The following is a 20,229-nucleotide window of genomic DNA, read 5'->3' as shown; positions in this document are numbered from 1 at the left end:
ACTCTAAGATTTGTCGTAAAATTTGTTTTCTAATCTTTCTAGTTTCACAGCGGCAATAATAATGTTATGTAATATTGAACATAAAATATTATTAGCAAAAATATTAAAATGTTAACTATGTGTAACATTATCTTAAAATATGTCAAACATTTAAATACCGATTTGAATAACGTACATTTGGTAACATAAGAAGTGTAATATTTATATCATCACATCCTATAAAAATATATTTAGAAGGTTAACTATGTGTTAAATTATTTATAACATTATCTTAAAATATGTCAAATATAATTACCGATTTTAACGTACGTTTGGTAACATGAAAAGTGTAATATTTATATCAACACATCCTATTCGAATAATGAATTATACAATATTTATTTACGTTAAATTTCATAAAAAATAATTTGTAAGTGAATTTATTTATCAATACATACATAAAGAAGACATATATAGCAATTGTTTTAAATAAATATATAATTTGATATATTAACCAATTTATAAGTTTTTTAATAATCAATGATATGTGATATATTTTATTAATATTTTATTTAATTTATGAACTGTTTTGATTACTTCTACTAGGTGCATTATTCTTTTTAGATTTATAAAGCTAGGTAATCTATATACATATTTTGTGTGATCGTAGGAGTTTTTGCGATTTCAGAACTTAGTAAAATAATAATCTGAATATAGTTTATAAGATCACGATTTTCACGTATTAAAAATGCAATTATATTGAAAATAAAACAGAATTGAGTTAGTTAGCTTTTTAAATCGTACATAAATTTATTTAACAACAATTTTTTGTATAACATACACACAAAGGTACATTTTACTAATAGTAATATAAAATCTCATGAAGATCGTCTTTTTTACTAGTATGTTGTGTACGGAAGCTTGGGATACAATAGTTTGAATTCGTTTTTAAAATGGACAATTATACCAATTCTGTTGAACACTAATCTATGGGTTAAAACTAAATTGACAGGTTTAAATGTAGTCCTTTCTTTTTCACACTGAATATCCTGGAAAATAACTTATCAATTTAGTTTCATTTTCAGATTTGTGTACAGTATAGTCGGTGCGTCTTATGTACATTAATTGATACCTAAAATATATTACACAAAGTTTAAATATTATTTAGTCAACTATCTTACAAAGAGTTGTTATATAATGATATGGTTTCATATCTGTCTTTATTAAGTAGACAATATTTTCTTCATTTTAAACTGTAAAATATTATTTTAAAATATTAAAAAATAATAAAAACGTTCTCTCTTTTTATTTATCTTGTAAAAACAAATAATTTACTAAAAAGCTATAAAAATATTGCTGACATTATATTATATTATATTTCAGGTTAAAAGAATTGAGTTTATTGAAACTCTTTTTGTAATTAGTAATTGTCTCGTATCCTTTGCCACCTTGGGGCTGCGTTGATTTAAAATCTCTAAATCTAATATTTACATTTTTATAAAACTTACGAAATGGGGAGATCCGTAGAAGAACTAGAGTTACCGACATAGCTCAGCGAGTCGCGAAGCTGAAGTGGCAATGGGCAGGGCATATAGCTCGGAGAACCGATGGACGTAGGGGTCTTAAGGTGCTAGAATGGCGACCCCGCACCGGTAGGCGCAGCGTAGGTCGGCACCCAACGAGGTGGACAGATGACATTAGGCGAGTCGCTGGGAGCCGCTGGAGGCAAGCGGCCCAGGACCGTGTATTGTGGAAGTCCCTACAGACCTACCTATATCCAGCAGTGGACGTCGATTGGTTGACATGATGGTGATGATGATGAAAGCGATAAGACCGCCTTTGCGTATCTTTTATAAATTTTTATTGTTTTGTTATTTCTTGTTTTCGCTTTTAATTTTTGCAATAAAGACTATCTATTATTTTTATAATTCTTAAGAGCAATAAATTTTGTAACACGGAAATTATTATTTTTTTGTTTATGTATGCAAGCGATATACAAAGTGTAAATGAAAACTGAAATAATACTTCAGAGGCTTTAGAGGTTCATTATTTACTGTCTCTGAAACCGAAACGCTAATAGTTTTTGAGTAAACCATTGCCATAGTTTAAATTTAAAGAAATAAAGATACAGCCCATACACCACATGCAAAAGTAAAATTATGTGACTTCTGTCACTGTAGCGTAAGTAATATGCGCGTATCAGTCTTTAATCTTCTTTTGATTTGTCATCTATATCTATCTATCTTTCAACTTAATATTATAATTATAAATGTCAATGTAAGTTTGTTTGTTACGCTTTTACCCAAAAACTACTTTACCGATCCTCATGAAACTTTGTACATATATTCTTGGAAGTGTTAGAAGTAATATAGGATACTTTTAATCCTAACATTAAGCTCTGTTCCTTTGGGATAGGGGATGAAAGTGTTTGACGACTTTACACCATAACTCCGACAAGTTATAACCGATTAAATTATTAATTTTGGAATGTAGAGGTTATAATATGTGTTTAATTTTGCCAAAACTTTGTGCAGATCTGATGAATGTAGTTGGAGATAAAGGACGGAACTCCTCAGCGGACATCAGCAAACCTCTCATTTAAGGCTTAGCGATACTGAATACTTGAATGCCACATCAAAAAACAAAATCAAACGCAGACGAAGTTGCGGGAAACAGCTAGTAAGTAAATAATTACAATGTTATGAATTAGTTGGTATGGAAAAATAAATATGCTTCTTTTGATTTAATATTTTACAGTGTGACTCCTTATGATATGAAATATACTTATGCACCCTTCAAAAGTATTACGTTATTCCGTTACACGTTGTACATCTTCACTTCGCTGATTTTATTTTGTGTGTATTTCAAAGACTGTCTCTTAATTCTGTGATAGTTCAAATTTACTAGTTTAACGTAATCATAGCCTAAACCCTTGTGCCAGTATAAATTGGTAGACCTCACAAACCATTGAGAACATTATGGAGAAAATTCCGGAATACAGGTTACGTCAGGATGTTTTCTTTCACCATTAAAGCAAATTAGAGTCATTACGTGAGTCGATCCCACTTTACGTATGTGCCTAAAAGGTAGGATTCTATATCTCACGGAGTGATGTTTGGTTGGTATCTGCTATTCAATTTGTGGGGTGTGTCGTGTATTGTGGTGAACTCTCTTTTTTTGACTATAACTTGCATACAAAACAAAGATAAAAGGTAGGTACATATAAAACAAAAATAAAAGTGGACCTAGATGAAGTTCTTAGTTGTGTCTTTCTTTAATTATAAAAATATAATTTTTAGGCTGTCTAGGCGCGAAAAACTCAAAAACTAGCGAACGGATTTTAATACGGGTTTCACTGAACATGAGCAGGTGACTAGTCATGCGGAAGGTTTTAGTGTTTTATGGTTTTCTGTAAATTGGCTGAAATATAACGACGTTTGTTAAAGATTTCATACCGACTAGGAGCTTTACTGGCGTACGCCGTGAAAATGATTTATGATAAGTTATGAACTTAAATACTAATAATGTATATATTTGCCGACAAAATTGCAATGTCTTATAGAATAAAAATTTGCGGGAAAAATTAAGAAAACCCTCGACTTTCAATAGTATAGTAGAATCATGTATACGAATACATGATTATACTAGTCGAGACCTTTTATTTGATACCTATTGATATTGAGGGAGTTTTAAAAAAAATATATAAACCGCCCATTTTATTGCCCGGCGCGCGGTCTTCTTGAACCGATGTTCATAAAACCTAGCTAAAAACTCCCGACTAATTCACCTTAAAATAAAAACATTTCGGTTTATCACTTCGGGCGCTACGATGCCACAGACAAACAGACAGACACTTCTAACTGATAGAACCCGTCGTTTTTGCGTTGAAAGTTAAAATATAAATTTACAATCGCATTGTCCGCTAGTGCAATCATATACCTAATGTGTTTGCAGTTAAATTAATTCCTTCAGTTATCTAATCAATAGGTAACATATATCTAGTAATAATATAGGCCTTTGTCGATAGCGAAACTCGCGATATTAGCGACTTGATATTGGTTGAATCTAAGATACACTTCTATGTATTTTAGCCAACAGGGGAATAGTATCAGCCAGCGGTATATATCTAGTTTGGTTGATATCAGCCAATTAGAAAGCATTACGATCGTAACACCGTCATCCTTTCAGACACGTTTTAGACTGTCGATTGTCGCAGAATGACAGTGACAGTTTGACGATTAGGGATTCTACCACTATTGGGTATAATACGTAGTTCTAGCAAGATTATAACAATTTCTTCCAATATGAATGATTCCGATAATCGCAATGAGATACTCAGGTACTTTACATCGAGCGCTACGATGCCACAGATCGATCTGTTGCATTCGTTTGATGTGACGTCACAAATACCTGTATTATTACGTCTTGCGAGTTCCGACTTCATGTTTGTGTATTGAGCGTTGCAGAGCTTGGTTAACGTGCGTAAGCCGGTGCGAAACAATATTATTACTAAGTTCTTGCTGTTGCTGTTTTTATAAGGTCTAAAGGTAAGATAAGTAATGAATATTTTGAGAATAGTAATAATTAACATAGTTTATCTGCGTTGAGAACGTCTGGAAAAAGCAGTAGTAATCTTTGTTAGTATATAAGAAGTTATACTTACTTCTATGTATAATTTTAGTTTACCTAACTATCTTGTGGCGCGACGTTATCTGCGTGAACTTTTGATAAGTTTCACATAAAAAACTTAGATTCGCTATTCTTACATAATATAGGTAGGAAATTCGATTTACCGCCCACCACCTTCTCAGTTGTTTCGGCTATATGATTACAAAGAGATCTTCCTCACGAAATGGGCTAATCCATTCTAATACCCATAACAAATGCAATATTTTGTCTGTTTGTTTGTCCTTACTTCACGCTTTAACCTAGCAACCAATCCACTCGATTCTTGGCATATAGTTAGTTGAAAGTTCGGAGAGTAATATAGGCCACTTTTTATCCCGATATAAACGGTTTCCACTATTTAAAATACTTACTTACTTAATATAGATACTTCTAATTGTAGGTACCTATTTAACAAGTGCTATCCTCTTACTCAAAACATATTCAATGAACATCAAGCTTAATTTGCTATACTCCGCGTAAAGCAGGAGAATCTGTATGATGTAATTAATAATTTCAATCCTAGTACTCCACACCAAACAGATCTTCGGCAATGTACCCTCTACGCACGTTTCGCTCCATAATGAATCGAATAAACAAGATGTAGCTAGTTAGTTACCTACCAGTCAGATTAGTTTTTTTTTATTACACTTATGTGGAGGCCATAGCTATTCTCAATATATAACATAGTAAGCTATAATACCTATGGCATGCAAATATTTCACTGTACACAAAAACAGGAACTTTAATTTATGTTATACATTGTAATGTCAAAACGATATGAGAATACAAGTTTCCCTATCTGTTACTGTGAGTTTTACTGTATGAACTGTCTATACATAATTACCTATTAGGAGAATACAAGTTACTTTATCTTTAACTGTGAGTTTTACTGTAAACACTGTTTACAATTATTAGGAGAAAACAAGTTTCTATAACTTACTGTGAAAATTATTGTATGCACTAGCTCCGCGTTTATTGCGGTATTCTACAAATCCCTATGTTAGCTACTCTCCGTCCTATCAAAAGTGATTTGTTTAAAAAAAAAAACTAAGTAAATTGGTTGCTTAGTTAAGGCGTAAAGGATGGACAAACACACAAACATACTTTCGCATTTATAATATTAGTAAGGACTAGCGGATTCCCGCGGCTTCACTCGTATACAATTTCTAAGAAAAACATACCTACGTAAAATTATAATGTACAAATTTTATACCATTGAAGATTGTTTTTAAAAAATGTGTTACTGAGCCATTTTATTTAAAAAAAGAAATATAAGCCTTCACAGCGGATAAAACACTAACAGAACCAAGTTTCATTGATATAATTTAAAGTAATAAGGACTTTCTTAGAAACAACGCCAACAAATAGGAGATGGAATTTTCAAAAACTGACTAAACGTGTTGTTTTATTTAAAAAAAAAAAGCCCAGATACCAATTTTCTTGGCCACAACTTAAATAATTACAGACTTTCATGAAAAATGGAAAATAAGGGGTTTTTATTCCACTACAAGTTAGCCCTTGAGCCTTAAGTAATGACGCAGTCTAAGATAGTAGCGGGCTAATCTGCTGGGGGTTATATTGAAAACATACATACCTCTAAATCGGTTTCTACGCGACATCTTATCGGAACGCTAAATCACTAGGGGCACGTCTTTAGTACCATCCGGCTACCGTCCGACCAGACTAGATAAAATTCAGAAATTGTAAATTTCCCAATGACCCCTTCCAGGAACACTTCAATATATTGGGATCCCAATTGAGAATATTACCGTAGTGGAATTTAGGTTTAAGAATAATTTTAAAAGTAATAAACTTACTATGAGTACCTACATTACTTATAACTACGTAACGTACCTATCCATCTGTATTATCTTTAATGTTATTTACTTGAATTGCCCTTGGATGTCCTTTGTGTACTTATTTGTAATTACTAAATATTTGTAAACATTTTATTATGTTCCTATCTATACAAATATTATAAAGAGGGAAGATTTGTGTATTTGTTTATTTGTCATCGATTGACTTTATATTATTTTAGTAACTGGTAATAAGATTTAAGCTAGCAAGAATTGTATTTTTACACAAAGCCAAAAGATAAAACCATCCCGATCTGTTCTTTTAGGGTCCCCCGATTAAATGGCCTATAATACACAAGTACTATAACAAAATTGGTAGTCTTTAGTGGATTTTTAAAAAGTCCGTGAATCCAATGCCTTTTATATGATAAGAGTTGTAGAGCTTTTTATGACCTCGTCCGGGAAAGTAGTTCCGGTAGGCGGCAAAAATAATTTTGCCGCCTACCGGAACTACCGCCATGTTTGTTTCTGCCGCCAAGCAGTATTTATGCAATGCTGTGTTCCGGTCTGAAGGGCGTGGTTGCCGGTGTAATTACAGTCATACGAGGCTTAACACCTACGCCTCAAATTGATACGAATAAGACAAACGGGAGAGATTTACTTAACTAAAAAGGTATCCGCGTGGCCAATGTAACGTTACGATGTTAACGCGTGTAAAACCGCGAGGAGCAGCAATACTAATGCGTAGGTCGGTATATAATTTAAAGTTCCTAGATTGAGCCTCAATTATTCAAGAAGTATTTTACAAGAAGTTTTCTCTTTAGGTAAGAATTAACAAGTTAATAATTTAGTTGTGTATTAATTTAAATTAAATATTAATTTGTCTTTATATTAATTAATAATTGAAACAGGTTTCGATCTGACGGAGATATTGTGTTACCTACTCCAATGCCTAAACAAACCCTGTTGCATTGATAACCTCCTCCGTTAGAAAGTCTGTTTAAAATGCAGTATTCTTAATCATAAAATAATGGTTTATGCTCATGTAGGTGACCTTAAAACTATTTACAATTTTAACTATTGTGATTAAAACTAATAATTCAGATTTTTTGCAATTTGTTTTGGCATTTTTCTGCAAACAAATCTCGAATAAATTATGAAACTTGTACAGCCATTTACAAGCAATAAGCGAGGCACACGAACGACTATAAAACGAACGAACGAATAATATAAAAATGATCTATGGATACTTTAGTAGATACTTTTCTATTTTTTTTTCAGATGACGATTCGTTGGGGAATAGTAAGCTGTGGCAAAATTAGCCATGACTTCGTTAACGCAATCAACACTTATCCGGACAAAGGTGATATGGTGATAGCTGCAGCAGCAGCTCGGGACAAATCTAGAGCTGAAGAGTTTGCTAAAATCCATAAAATACCCAAAGTGTTCAGCTCTTACGCTGAAATGGCAAAAAGCAAAGATATTGGTAATTATTGTCACGAAAACTCTTAGAACATAAAACTTGTTGTGTAAACTAAAGCTATCAACAGTTTAATTATTTACCCACTTTACTAAATGACAATGTTTTCAGACGTTGCTTACATCGGAGCTCTTAATCCGGACCATTACTCCTTGAGTAAATTATTCCTAGAATCAGGAAAACATGTTCTTTGCGAGAAACCGTTATGTTTGAACTATAAACAATCGCAAAGTTTAATCAAGATTGCCAAAAACGGAAATCTCTTTCTCATGGAAGCGGTGTGGTCTCGTTTTTCGCCATCTTACATAGCTCTAGAAAAAGAGATTCAGGCGGGAAAACTCGGTCAGCCCCAATTCCTTGAGGTCAACTTCGGTGTACCGATTGAATCTGTTGAAAGATTGTAGTGAGTAGAAATTATTGCGAGTACCATGGCTTTTTAATCTTCAATTTTTGTAATTATAAATAATCCTTGATATTTTCAGCAAAAAAGAGTTAGGTGGGGGTGCCATCCTCGACCTTGGAATTTATACTTTACAACTGGCCCAATACATTTTCAAAGATGAGCCAATAAAAGTGACTGCAGTTAGTGAGTTGAATAATGAAGGAGTTGATCTTGTAGACACGGTTGTTTTGGAATACTCTGGCGGCAGAAGGGCTGTATTTAACTTGAATACAAGAATAAAATTGTGGAATAAAGCAACTGTAGTTGGCCCCCTTGGAAGAGCTACAGTACGTGTTTTTTTTCGTGCTACTTTAACAAAATAGTTATCCTTTACATATAAAGGAAAACTGTGTGATTTTAGATTTTTTTTACCTTTTAGTTGACAATTATTAATATTTTTGTTCATATATTCCACAGCTTGAAGAACCTTTCCACTATCCTATTACTCTTACACATGTCGATGGCAAAGCGGAAAATTTCCCTCTGCATAAGTCAAATCTCAAGTACAACTTTGAGAACAGCGCTGGATTAGTTTTTGAAGCTCTTGAAGCAGCGAGATGCATAAGAGAAGGTAGGTTATATATGAAACATTTTATTACTTTAGCCGTCTCTTGTAAGGAAGCTCCATTAATGTGCTTTGTATTTGCCAATACAGCGTCTTCCAGTGCGAGTTTGGCATTCCAGAATCTTGTGACTTAACGATATTCCTTTAAATAATAATAATTATTTTTAAGGTTAACCAAATTTAAAATATTTCTGTAATTATAAATGGTATTTCTTTAATCAGGATTAATAGAATCGCCGCGAATGTCCCATCAAGACTCCCTTGTTATCGCAAAACTTATGGACACCGTCCGCAAGCAAATTGGCGTGCATTACGACGTGGACGACCAGAACTTCTAATCAAATGAAAACACTACAAATAGGACCAAAAAAAATTGTACCTATTTATAAAAGAAAACTAATTTTTTGAACTATTTAATTTTTTTTAAAATAAAATTTGATTATTATGGTTTAATACAGCATTTTTTGTTTTGTTATTGCTCGTCTAGGACGTATACCTATTTCACTTTAATATAATAAATAACCGGTTTTTCTTGCCCAACATTTGAGAAACGGCAAGTGTGGTACGTTATATGTTGCCAGGAGCGTCTCGAGCTAAACAACATTCACTCGCCAAATCAGTATGTATAGCAAACGAAGTCACGGGTACTGGTGATTCATGAATAAAAGTTTAATAACAGAAACCAGATTTATTATACATGTAAACTAAAATTGGGCTACATTAAAGCTGAAAACAAATAGGTACCTATAAAAAGGATTAAGGGGTTCGCCACCGTGGTGGTGTGTTTATTTCATAAGTATAATATGAAACAAAACGATATATATGTTTGCGAACATTATGGAGAATTCTAGGAATGCAGGTTTCCTCACGACGTTTACACCTTAGCGGTAACAATCATTTAATTCCTTAAAGCTCACATAACCTCGAAAAGTTAAGAGGTGAGTGCCGGGGATCGAACTCGTCACCTCGAAATGAACGCCTTACACCAGTGGCGTGCAATTCATACATGCACAAAAGCACTGCATACCCTAAATTTTTTTTCTGAATCATAAATGCGAAGGATTTTTCCATTTTATGGCACCTTCCTTCTCTATGCATACCCTGGCCTTACATAATCCTAACTTGATATTTTTAAAATAATGAAAATTAAACACGAGTATGTTTTAGTATTATATCTGCAATGAAATCGTTCTAGGTACCTATTATAAGTATGTAGGTAAGTACTTGAATTGCATAAATGCCCCCTCATATCTTTAATTCGTATTTAATTATAAACAAAGTTGGTGCCTACGTAACGTAGATACTTGTGATCACTTCATCGCGGTGGTTGTGCCAATTTAATTTATCTCTGAATAGTAGTAACGAGAAATTACTAAGGTAAGAATTGGTGCTGATCTGAAAAATAAAAAGTTTCTTATAACGTAGGTAATAACTGCTATTAAAAGCTCCGTAAAAATCTTCGTATCCATCATTTTCATTTTAAATTTCCTGGAATAATTAATAGGTATATAATCTACATCCTAAGCTATATTTCCAGTCATTTTATTTTTAAGATGACTATCCGCTGGGGTATTGTCGGTTCGGGAAAGATATGTCAAGATTTCGTCAATGCTATAAACTCATATCCAAAAAAGGGAGATATGGTGGTGTCAGCAGTAGCTGCACGGGAAAATTCAAGAGCAGCGGAGTTCGCTAAATGCCATAATATTTCCAAAGTCTTTGGATCATACGCCGAAATGGCCGAAAGTAAAGAAATTGGTAAGTATCTACTTGACAAAGAATATTATAGTGTTGTTGTGTGTTTTTATTTCTTTATAATATTTGGTTTCACACTCAATTAGGCTCTGTCGGATATCAAAGATCTTAGTTATTTGACTTTTGCTCTGCTACTCAGCCAGCTCCCGATTGTCGTAATATGATTATGCTAGAGTACTAAAAGTAATTTTTTTTTTTAATTTCCCCATGCGTGAGTGGTGTTGTCTTCAGTAACCTGTTTGTGTTGTGTCTATTGCATTGAAATTGAATAAAAATCATTATTAGTAGCTTTTTTTTTTAGATGTTGCGTACGTTGGGGCTCTTAATCCCTACCACTACGAACTCTCAAAACTATTCCTCGAATCCGGTAAACATGTCGTTTGTGAGAAGCCGTTATGTTTGAATTATAAGCAAAGCGAAAGCTTGATAAAAATTGCTAAAGAGAAAAACCTCTTTTTAATGGAAGGAGTTTGGTCACGCTTTTCTCCATTGTATATAAGTCTGGAAAATGAAATAGAGTCAGGTAAACTAGGAAAAATACTGTTCGTTGAAGTAAACTTAGGACACCCTATCGCAAACATTGGTCGTATCAGGTAAGGAAAAATATTTATTTTGTACGTTTTTGTCTAAATTCTAAATTGTATTAAAAACAAGCTGTTCTCCGCGATTTCGTCCACGTTTCTTTGGAATTTAGATCTTTCCAATAAAAGATTCATTAAAATCAATTTTGGTGTAAAGTCGACAAAATCTTTCATCCCCTTTCCCGAAGGATAGATACCTTTTGTTTTTCAAAATATCCAATATACCTACTCATTCCATTATTATCCTAAATGTTAAACACTAAATCCCGTTAAGTAAGTAGTTTTGACGTGATGTGCGAGCAGACCCAAAATTTAATTTTCCAAATTTATGTACAAGAATCATCCATTAACAGTTTTATTATAATTTTTCTATGGTATATCAGCCATATTGAGCACCTGAAGTTAACATATTAAATGTTTCTAGTAAAAAGGAATTGGGGGGCAGTGCCATACTTGATATGGGTGTGTACGCCCTACAATTCGCACAGTTCATTTTCAAAGACGAGCCAATTAAAGTGACTGCTGTTGGTGAATTAAATGAAGATGGAGTGGATTTAGTGGACACAGTCGTTCTCGAATACTCGGAAAGCAGACGTGCTGTACTTAACATACATTCGAAAGTGAAGTTGTGGAACAAAGCTACCGTAGTCGGCACTCTGGGAAGATCTACGGTATGTGGATAAATAGCGTTACCCTATCCGTTATAATTCACAATAAAATATCAAGACCTGGCGAAATACTACATTTTTCAACACTGCTAGTTGTCTTTTTAGATCTGCAATTATGTCCTTTATAAGGTTTTCTAATAGCCCGCGAAAATCTAATACTAACGGCACAGGACGTGAACGAAAAAATCATTCGTTAACTAATCCCATCGAATGATCAGTACTGATTTTACGCTCGTAAAGATATCAAGGATTACTGTCGACTTACCACTTAAAATAATAACGCTGCGCTAACTTCGTTAGGGAATACTTTGTCTTTTTCGTGTCATGTTGTAGCGGTTATGGTGTCTTGAAGAAAGATTTTATAGTGCAATAATTCCAAGAAGGGATTATTCAGTCACGGTAGATTCTCACACATCGAGAATCAGAAATGTCTTATTAGTTCTTGCTAGCTTGTCCGTAAAGCGCAGCAAATCTGTATTAATACTGAACTTTTTGATTATATTAAGTATTTCTTATCCCAATTATCTAATGGTTATTGAGATGAGAAAATGATTTATGAGAAATGCTTACGGCATTTTGTATATGTGACATAACTTGGTGTAGTTAATCTCTGTGGAGTTCTTCTGTCTAGTTCCAAAGTGATGCTTGCTCAACAAGAAACTGTTCTTTGACTTGTAGTACCCACTCAGATTTGAAGTGAGACGGTGATCCTTAAGGATATCTTATTAGCTGAATTCTCCTATGTCAGAATGCTTTACCGTTAATTTTTATTGACTTTCCTACAGATTGAGTCAGTTTTAGTTAACTGGAGGTTTTGGCGGGAATCAGGGTTATTATTACGATGCGACGGTTCCACTTTAACACATTGATTTATGAAAGAAAAATGTGTCTTAACCTCATGTAAGCCACGCAGCTAGGAATACTTTTCACTGGAAACGATCTGGTTTACATATCGTGTAATCTAAGGTGGAGAAATCTCGGGGTTATTTGTTAAGATTCGTAAAATATATAATCTTTTTGATCACTGACAGCATATCCAGTAGGTATATTATTAATCGAAAAATGAGACATCTGACATACGAGCTGTCCAGGTAAATAATAATTGTCTGCTTCTCAGATCGAAGACCCGTTCCACTTCCCGAACCAATTGACGCACGTCAATGGTACCGTAGAGAATTTCTGCTTGCATACATCACCGAATGAATATAACTTCCAAAACAGCGCCGGGTTAGTTTACGAAGCTATTGAGGTATCCAATTGTATTAGAAATGGTAAGTTAATTTTCAACCCAACTTGAACTTAATCTAAGAGAATTATCATCCCAATTCTGATTTTTTTAATCTCAGGTTTATCAGAATCGACAAGAATGACTCACAAGGACAGCCTTATACTCTCCAAACTAATGGACGAAGTTCGTAAACAAGTTGGAGTGCACTTAGACGTCGACGATAAAAACTTTTGAGTGTATATCGCATGTGAAATATAATTTCACAATTATTTTATTATCATAATAAGTTATTTGTATTTGTTAAATTTCATCATATTATTCTATTCGATATTTATAAAATTTCGATATCCTAATATACACCTAAATAATTAACCAACCACTTCCTAAAAATTTTGGCTGAATAATCAGAAGTGAGTAGACCATAAGGGTGCGATCCGGCATATTTTCCGGATCCGGTACAATTTTATAGTACTAAGCTGTTTATAGCATGAGGAGTATACGTGAACTTTAGGGTGAATTAAAACTCTTTAATTCCGTTAATTTATGATTCACAATTTAAAACTCCAGTTATTTTGTCCAGGTAAACTTTGTACCACCTAAAGTTGATTTCATGATAACCATATCTGAAAGATAGTTATCGCAGAATACACAAGTTACAATTAATATTTAATGATGCAACTGTCAAACAATAAATGCCCCACAAACGCCATCTATTGAAAGTTATCCGAAGCGGTAATTCCCTCACAGAATTGCTGATTTTGATTTTTGGGCTGTTCTGTTAGAATTAGTTATTTATTATGAGTTCCCTGGAAATCTTAATTGGTTTAGTTTATAATATTTAAGTTCTTAGTTATTTTTTTCTGTTATTATATTTTTCTTTTTGAAAAGACTTCTGGTCAATAAATTATGTAGTTTATTTATTTTCTCTTTATTTCCTTAAACCTAGTGGCGAGGCAAAGTAAGAAACATTGAAATTAGAGTTATTTATAGTATTGTACATTAAAAACGTGGCATTTTTAGTAGTAAATTTAGTTGAGTATTTTTTTACTACTGAATACAAATTACAGGTGCACATTTTATTCATCAGACCAAGGGATATATCGCAATTAATAATAAAACAAATGAAATAATATAATTAATTTATTTTTTAATTAATAAAATTCTTAACTATTGTGCATTCTTAATTAAACTGACTTAATTTCAAAATACACAGTTATATGTAATAAAAACTGATGGAAATTAAGGGCTAGAAACCAATGTCTTAAAGCCAGGTTATAAAAAATCTACTATAGTCGTAAAAATGTAATAGGCCCGTTTTGACATTTGTGCAAGACCATAGAATGTAACTTGGAACGAAACTGAAAGAAACAAAAAAATAAAAATCAATTACATACAGTGTTTTAAAAAATACGTAAATTTTTTTGGGAAGTTAAATAATACGAAAGAATATATCGCGAGTATTCTTTTTGCGCTTACTTCATAGTAGCATGCAATTTATAATTGTTGCGAAACGTTCCGAAAACAGTTACGTTCTCAGTCTTTTTTTTTTTATACTAGAGCCGTAACCATTTTTTTTACTGAATATCGAAATTATATATTGTGTAGTTATTTTTACTGCAACGAATGAGCTTGGTTCTCAAAATGGGTTCTAAATAATGAGTCTGAGTTGATGTATCTGACCAAGCGGCACATGACTGAAGCGTCCCCGCTCGCACTGCGCAGTTTTTCGTTCCTCATCTTGTAAACTTGACTGTGCGCTCGTTTAAGTAAACAATATTGATATATATATATTTACTTTTACGTTAACTATGGCTCTTCTATTTTGGACATGAATTTAAACATAGTGATTTGACTCGATTTTTGTGTTTGTTTTTATATAGTACTAACTCTGTTTCAACATGTTGAAAAGTGGACGTATAATCAACAGCCAGTTACGCGTATTGGTTGTGAAGTTAAAGGAATACTTTGAACGAACGAACACTTTACAATACATAATAATATCAATCCAGTACTGATACAAACTTGAATTGATTTATCGTGAGTATCGAGTACAGAGTCTTATGGTTCCATAACTAGTTACGTCGCGATGACAAATGTCAAAACGGGCCTATTATATTTTTACGACTATAGTAACTAGTAATTGCACAGATTATAATGTCATTTTCTAACAATGGAATAACCTCGCAACATTTTTCCCATCCCCCTTTATTATCCTTATAATTGACAGACAAAGCTGATGGCCCATATGATATAGAGGAAAGCCATCGCCTATATAAAGAACAACACTTCGCACGGCATGCAACGCCTTTCCGTCTTACTAGAAACTTCTGCGATTAGTCCATCAACTTGAGGCATATGTGTTAAGCCACGAGCCTGTAATTACATCAGCAACCACGCTACTCAGACCGGAACATAGCACCAGCGTAGTAACCGGCTGATTGGCGGCAGAAATAGGGCGGTAGATCTTCCCCGGACAAGTACTGCCACAAACAGCTCTACTACTGCTTTATATTAGCATCTTTCAAATTTGTTCAATTTGAAAGATCCTAATATCATGTTACTGTCTTACTCACATATTATCTTCTTCAATAGACACATGTAAATCTAGAGCAATTACAAGCAAATGGGTTTCAAAATACCCTTGTCAGTATAGGATAAGGAATCACATAAGTTTAATAATTTAACTTTCAGTCTGCTAAGTCATACTGTCTGAAGTATCGGGACACCAAGCATATGAACAGGTTTAATGGGGCAGCAGCATGTTTTGAATTCTCATCTTCTGTGTTTAAATTTGATCTAGAACAAACAAAACAAAAAAAGAGTTTGTAAAGCTTTTATACAGAAATAATATGTGAATCTTAATATATATAATCCTTCTGTATCACACTGTATGTGTACCAAAAAAGTCCAAACTCTTAAAATGGTTGGATAAAATTTGGTGTGTATATTTTAATAAGTTTCTAGATGGTTTGTACCTGGTAGGCGAGGCTGCTATACCAGGAAGGATCACGCTAGTATGTTATATATTTAAAAGGCCACACATAAACAGTCCTCTGTTGGACTAAAGGCCTCTCCCAAAGGGAACCTCCCTTACCCATAATCACCACTTAGGAGACAGGTTGGTGATTGCAGTAGATGTTATTAGTAGCATAAAGGATGCTTCTGTTCGTTCTTCATAATAAACCCTTAGTTACCTCATGTTATAACACTGGTGGGAAGAGGCACAACACCTTAAAACAACAGTGGAGGAATTTATCATCAACAGCCAGTTTCTCATAAGACAGAGAGATTAAGAGTTTAGACGCATGTTGTACCAATGCAGCTCAGTGAGCTTTAATGATACTTATCACATGATGGTGATGATACTTATCACATGATGGTGATAATAATTAAGCCTTATGGATGCAGTTTAAGGGCTATCAACGCCCAATTCCTAACTCCAGGCTAGTACTGAGAATTCCTTGATCCAATATTTAACATCTTTTGGCTGAAACCCAGTTTTCAACAAGTCATTGTAAAAAATATGCCATCTTCAAGTTCAAAGAATACTGTATGTGTGAAGAAGATTGTGTAACTATTCTAATAGATCGCCAACTCTATGCAAAACACATGGTTGTGGCAGTTGTACTGTCGTCACAAATTTGGTGTGAAGACTAGTTGTTGCTACCATTAAACTGTCAGAACAGCTTTCAAGATGGAGGCTGGAGAGGTTTAGTAGTTTTAAACCCAGACCATACCATGAAGAAGGGATACAATAGTATATCCCAAGACAGCAGCATGGCGATAGTGTATAGAGTTAAATCCATACTAGGCCAGTAAGGTTGCTGCACTCAGCACCCACTTGCCACATAATATTTCTGCCTAGACAGTTTCACTGGACTTCTATATGGCAATCTTTACACTGTACCCATATTTTTAGTAGGTGTTTTCCTACGTGATTGAGACCTATGTATACAAATAAAATGTAATAACCAGAGATAATAAAAGAAGCAAAATTTAAATTAATTTTACCTGATCTTTGCACATTTTCTTGCTAAATCTCTTAATATGCTCACTGTATCTGAGACCAGAGGCTGCCTAGTGCATGCAAGTAATGCATAAATCCATTGACCTGAAAATATATATTTTTTTATTATATTAATGGAGGATAATCTCAGGGACTGAGAACTCCAACAAAAATAATTTTGAATTACATAAGCAAATCTTCATTTGAAAATGTTGAAGGATAAGTTTTTCTCAGTTTTAAGTATTAGCCTTGTGGTTAGGAATTCAGCCTCACTTTCGAGAGGGCCAACTAAGATCCTTGGCATGCAGCTTTAACTTTCAGAGCGATGTGCATTTTAGGCAATTCGTTTTATCATTTGCGTTCATTGTGAGGAAACCTACAGGCCTGGAGATTTCTATAATTTTCAAAAGTGTGTGAATTCCATCAATCGGCACTGGACCAGCATGGTGGACTAAAACCATTCTAACAGAAGACCTGTGCCCTTTAGTTGGACCATAATGGGTTGTGAATGATGATGATGAAAGGAAATACTCAATAAAAACTCAATAAGTTCAAAGTTTATATAAAACGTAAGCTTATATATATATTACATGTATGATAAAAAAGCTTGGGTATGAATTGCTTTAACTTCATAGCTCAACATTAACTAGACTGTGAGATGATGAAAGCAAAAAAAAACTGGCTAAGTTTGTTGTGGGCTCTTCTTACACCAGGGCACGTTTAGAACCCTCCTAGCTTTAGTTTTAAGGTAATTCAGATCACAACTTGTAGTCTGGAATAAGTAACTACTGATGTTGAGTAGAAAACTTACAATTTTGATATTCACCTGTTTTATGAGTTATCGTGCCACCCGGTTTGACATCATCTAGTATAATATCTGTCATTACTTGCAAGGCAATGTCTATAAAAGCTTGATGAATGCCTATTACACAAGATAATGATGATTCTTCAGTTCTAAACATCTTTAACCATATTGCTGCATTTTTACCATTTTGGTCACATAAAGAGGAATCTAGCCTCCTCGTATTAGGCGGCCAGGCAGACCTTTTGTTTAAAAGTCTTGATATGTACATACGTACTTCAGAAAAATCTGCAACTTGAATATTTTGCCATTCTATTGTGGGTTTTAGATTGTCCGGTGCCTTAGCGTGAGATAGCTAAAAAAAAAAAAATTTTTGACACATTTTATACTATATTTTTGAAACATTTTTTACTGTATTTTGGTTTGATGCCAACACTGAATTGGCATCAATTGGCTAAAAAAGAAATTCAACAATGGAGAAACTCTCTTAATATTTATGATATTTGTTAATGTATGTGGGTAAGCCCTGTGGTAAAAAGTTTTGAATCAGATAATATTGCATGGAATAGATGATAGTTTGTATGGGAATCTGTAGTTTAACGATGGAGAGCACAAACAAAAAATATAACTTAGACACAGATTGTGATAACCTACCTCTTCTACAAACTGAGATTGATTAGGAGCAAATATAGAATAGTCTTTATTACACTTAAGAATAGAAGAATATCTTTCTCTTTCTTTTTTAACTTTCAGAAGGTATTCTTCGCCATTTGTAGGGACATCTTTGAGTTCCACATCGGGACTTATTTGAAAACATGTGGACTTCAACGTTTCTGAATCTTCATCGTCCCTTTTAATTTTGTATACAAGCTTTTTAGTTGACATGTTGTACTGGTGAACCATTTAACATATAATTATAATATTCTCTTCTGAACCATATCTCACACCAATCAAATTGCAAGTTAATTGTTTATTGTTATTTCTTTATATTCTTTACATACTATAACTTATATAAATATTTTTGAAAATTGAATGAGAAAACAAATAAGTAAGTAAAAATGATATAATTTTAATTGTTTCCACCACAGACTAGTAAATAAATACCCACAGACTAGTGTCACCAAATGTCACTGTGTGGTCACTGTTATCAGCATAGAGTAGTAAAAAATTTTCTTCTTCTTCTTCTCTTGCTTTTTTGGGCTTTTAGGTGTGCCAAATTGGCACGTTGTATTTCGCCAATGTCACGTATACTTGGAAGATCCACAAAGTTGATTGTCAAAACATTTTATCAAGAAATGTACAACAAATGACAGCTAACTAAAATACTACAGTTGTACCCACAAATTCTCAGAGACTAACATGACAAACGCATTTCAAATAAATAACGTCAGACCTTAGTAGAAACACTTTTACATCTATTTTATTTATAGGTACTATTTTATGTATAGGTACGCGCAGTATAATAGAGGAGAAAGATTAGGTTGTAAAATCGCAGCCACATGACCTCTAAGAAAATCAATGGTAATTTAGTGTTATTTATCGATAGTTCACAAGTGGATAGAATTCCAATACTTGAGGCGAAACCAAATTATTGACAATTAGTAAAATATTATAAATACTGTGCTAAATTTGTTGATGTGATAAATATTAAAATAATTTTTTTATTCATACTACAATTCTTCATTACGCACACGGGAGATTTTATTGACAGTATGCAGAATATTGTCAAGCCATTGTTATGAACATTAATATTCAATGGCTTTATAGTGATGGGAAACATTGGCAATTATTTATTTATTTACTGGTCTGAGGCGACTATAATCATGTGATTGACACCACTCAGACCCATTCAGTGACACCATATCAGTTTACTTTAAATGCATTAGCTTATTATATACACTTTATGTGCCGCATTAACCGTGTGGTTCTTTACTTCTTAATTGTATTATAATACATACAATTATTAGTTATTGTGTTATCTATTACATTTTAAATTATGAAAGGGGCATAAATATAATGTATACTGATGTATCATGATCAATGTGTGGCTGATTAATTCTTGAATTTAACTTTCGATAAAATATATAATTTTATCTAAAGTGCAGAAGCCTCTGTTAGAGTGAGAATATTCCTGTAAATTTAAAGCGACAGTTGACGTTTTAAATACTTTTAAAATCCCTTTTAGATTTATTTCAATGATTTAAATAAATATAGAAAGGAGAATAGATTAAATTTATTTCAACAATAGATTTATTTAAA

General features: G+C 33.3%; 3 protein-coding genes across 5 annotated transcripts; 2 read left to right on the top strand and 1 right to left on the bottom strand.

The window, feature by feature from the left end:
* Nucleotides 1-4,354: 4,354 nt before the first annotated feature.
* On the top strand, nucleotides 4,355-9,341 carry LOC120634424 (trans-1,2-dihydrobenzene-1,2-diol dehydrogenase-like). The gene is made up of 6 exons (XM_039904954.1): nucleotides 4,355-4,526; nucleotides 7,725-7,929; nucleotides 8,035-8,326; nucleotides 8,406-8,652; nucleotides 8,783-8,936; nucleotides 9,153-9,341. The coding sequence occupies exons 2-6, from the start codon at nucleotides 7,725-7,727 to the stop codon at nucleotides 9,266-9,268; spliced, it is 1,014 nt and encodes a 337-aa protein (XP_039760888.1). The 5' UTR covers nucleotides 4,355-4,526; the 3' UTR covers nucleotides 9,269-9,341.
* Nucleotides 9,342-10,218: 877 nt separating this feature from the next.
* Nucleotides 10,219-14,038, top strand: LOC120633622 (trans-1,2-dihydrobenzene-1,2-diol dehydrogenase-like). 2 transcript variants are annotated; one of them, XM_039903881.1, is made up of 6 exons: nucleotides 10,219-10,307; nucleotides 10,468-10,688; nucleotides 10,987-11,278; nucleotides 11,691-11,937; nucleotides 13,052-13,205; nucleotides 13,281-14,038. In XM_039903881.1, the coding sequence occupies exons 2-6, from the start codon at nucleotides 10,484-10,486 to the stop codon at nucleotides 13,394-13,396; spliced, it is 1,014 nt and encodes a 337-aa protein (XP_039759815.1). In that variant the 5' UTR covers nucleotides 10,219-10,307; nucleotides 10,468-10,483; the 3' UTR covers nucleotides 13,397-14,038. The 2 variants fall into 2 exon arrangements, with proteins under 2 accessions (XP_039759815.1, XP_039759824.1); XM_039903890.1 differs by having other exon boundaries at nucleotides 10,220-10,307; nucleotides 10,484-10,688.
* A 1,254-nt stretch (nucleotides 14,039-15,292) lies between these two features.
* Nucleotides 15,293-19,218, bottom strand: LOC120633752 (gem-associated protein 2-like). Of its 2 annotated transcripts, none has more exons than XM_039904090.1 (4): nucleotides 18,625-19,218; nucleotides 17,980-18,325; nucleotides 17,174-17,273; nucleotides 15,293-15,958 (listed from the first exon to the last, which is right to left on the bottom strand). In XM_039904090.1, exons 1-4 carry the CDS (start codon nucleotides 18,871-18,873, stop codon nucleotides 15,850-15,852), a joined length of 804 nt encoding a protein of 267 aa, XP_039760024.1. In that variant the 5' UTR covers nucleotides 18,874-19,218; the 3' UTR covers nucleotides 15,293-15,849. The 2 variants fall into 2 exon arrangements, with proteins under 2 accessions (XP_039760024.1, XP_039760032.1); XM_039904098.1 differs by having other exon boundaries at nucleotides 17,995-18,325; nucleotides 18,625-19,076.
* Nucleotides 19,219-20,229: the final 1,011 nt, after the last annotated feature.

Source organism: Pararge aegeria, chromosome 2, assembly GCF_905163445.1.
Source record: "Pararge aegeria chromosome 2, ilParAegt1.1, whole genome shotgun sequence".
Classification (NCBI taxonomy): Eukaryota; Metazoa; Arthropoda; class Insecta; order Lepidoptera; family Nymphalidae; genus Pararge; species Pararge aegeria.
Note: the sequence above shows the minus strand (reverse complement) of the source record. Positions and strands in the feature narration are given on the sequence as shown.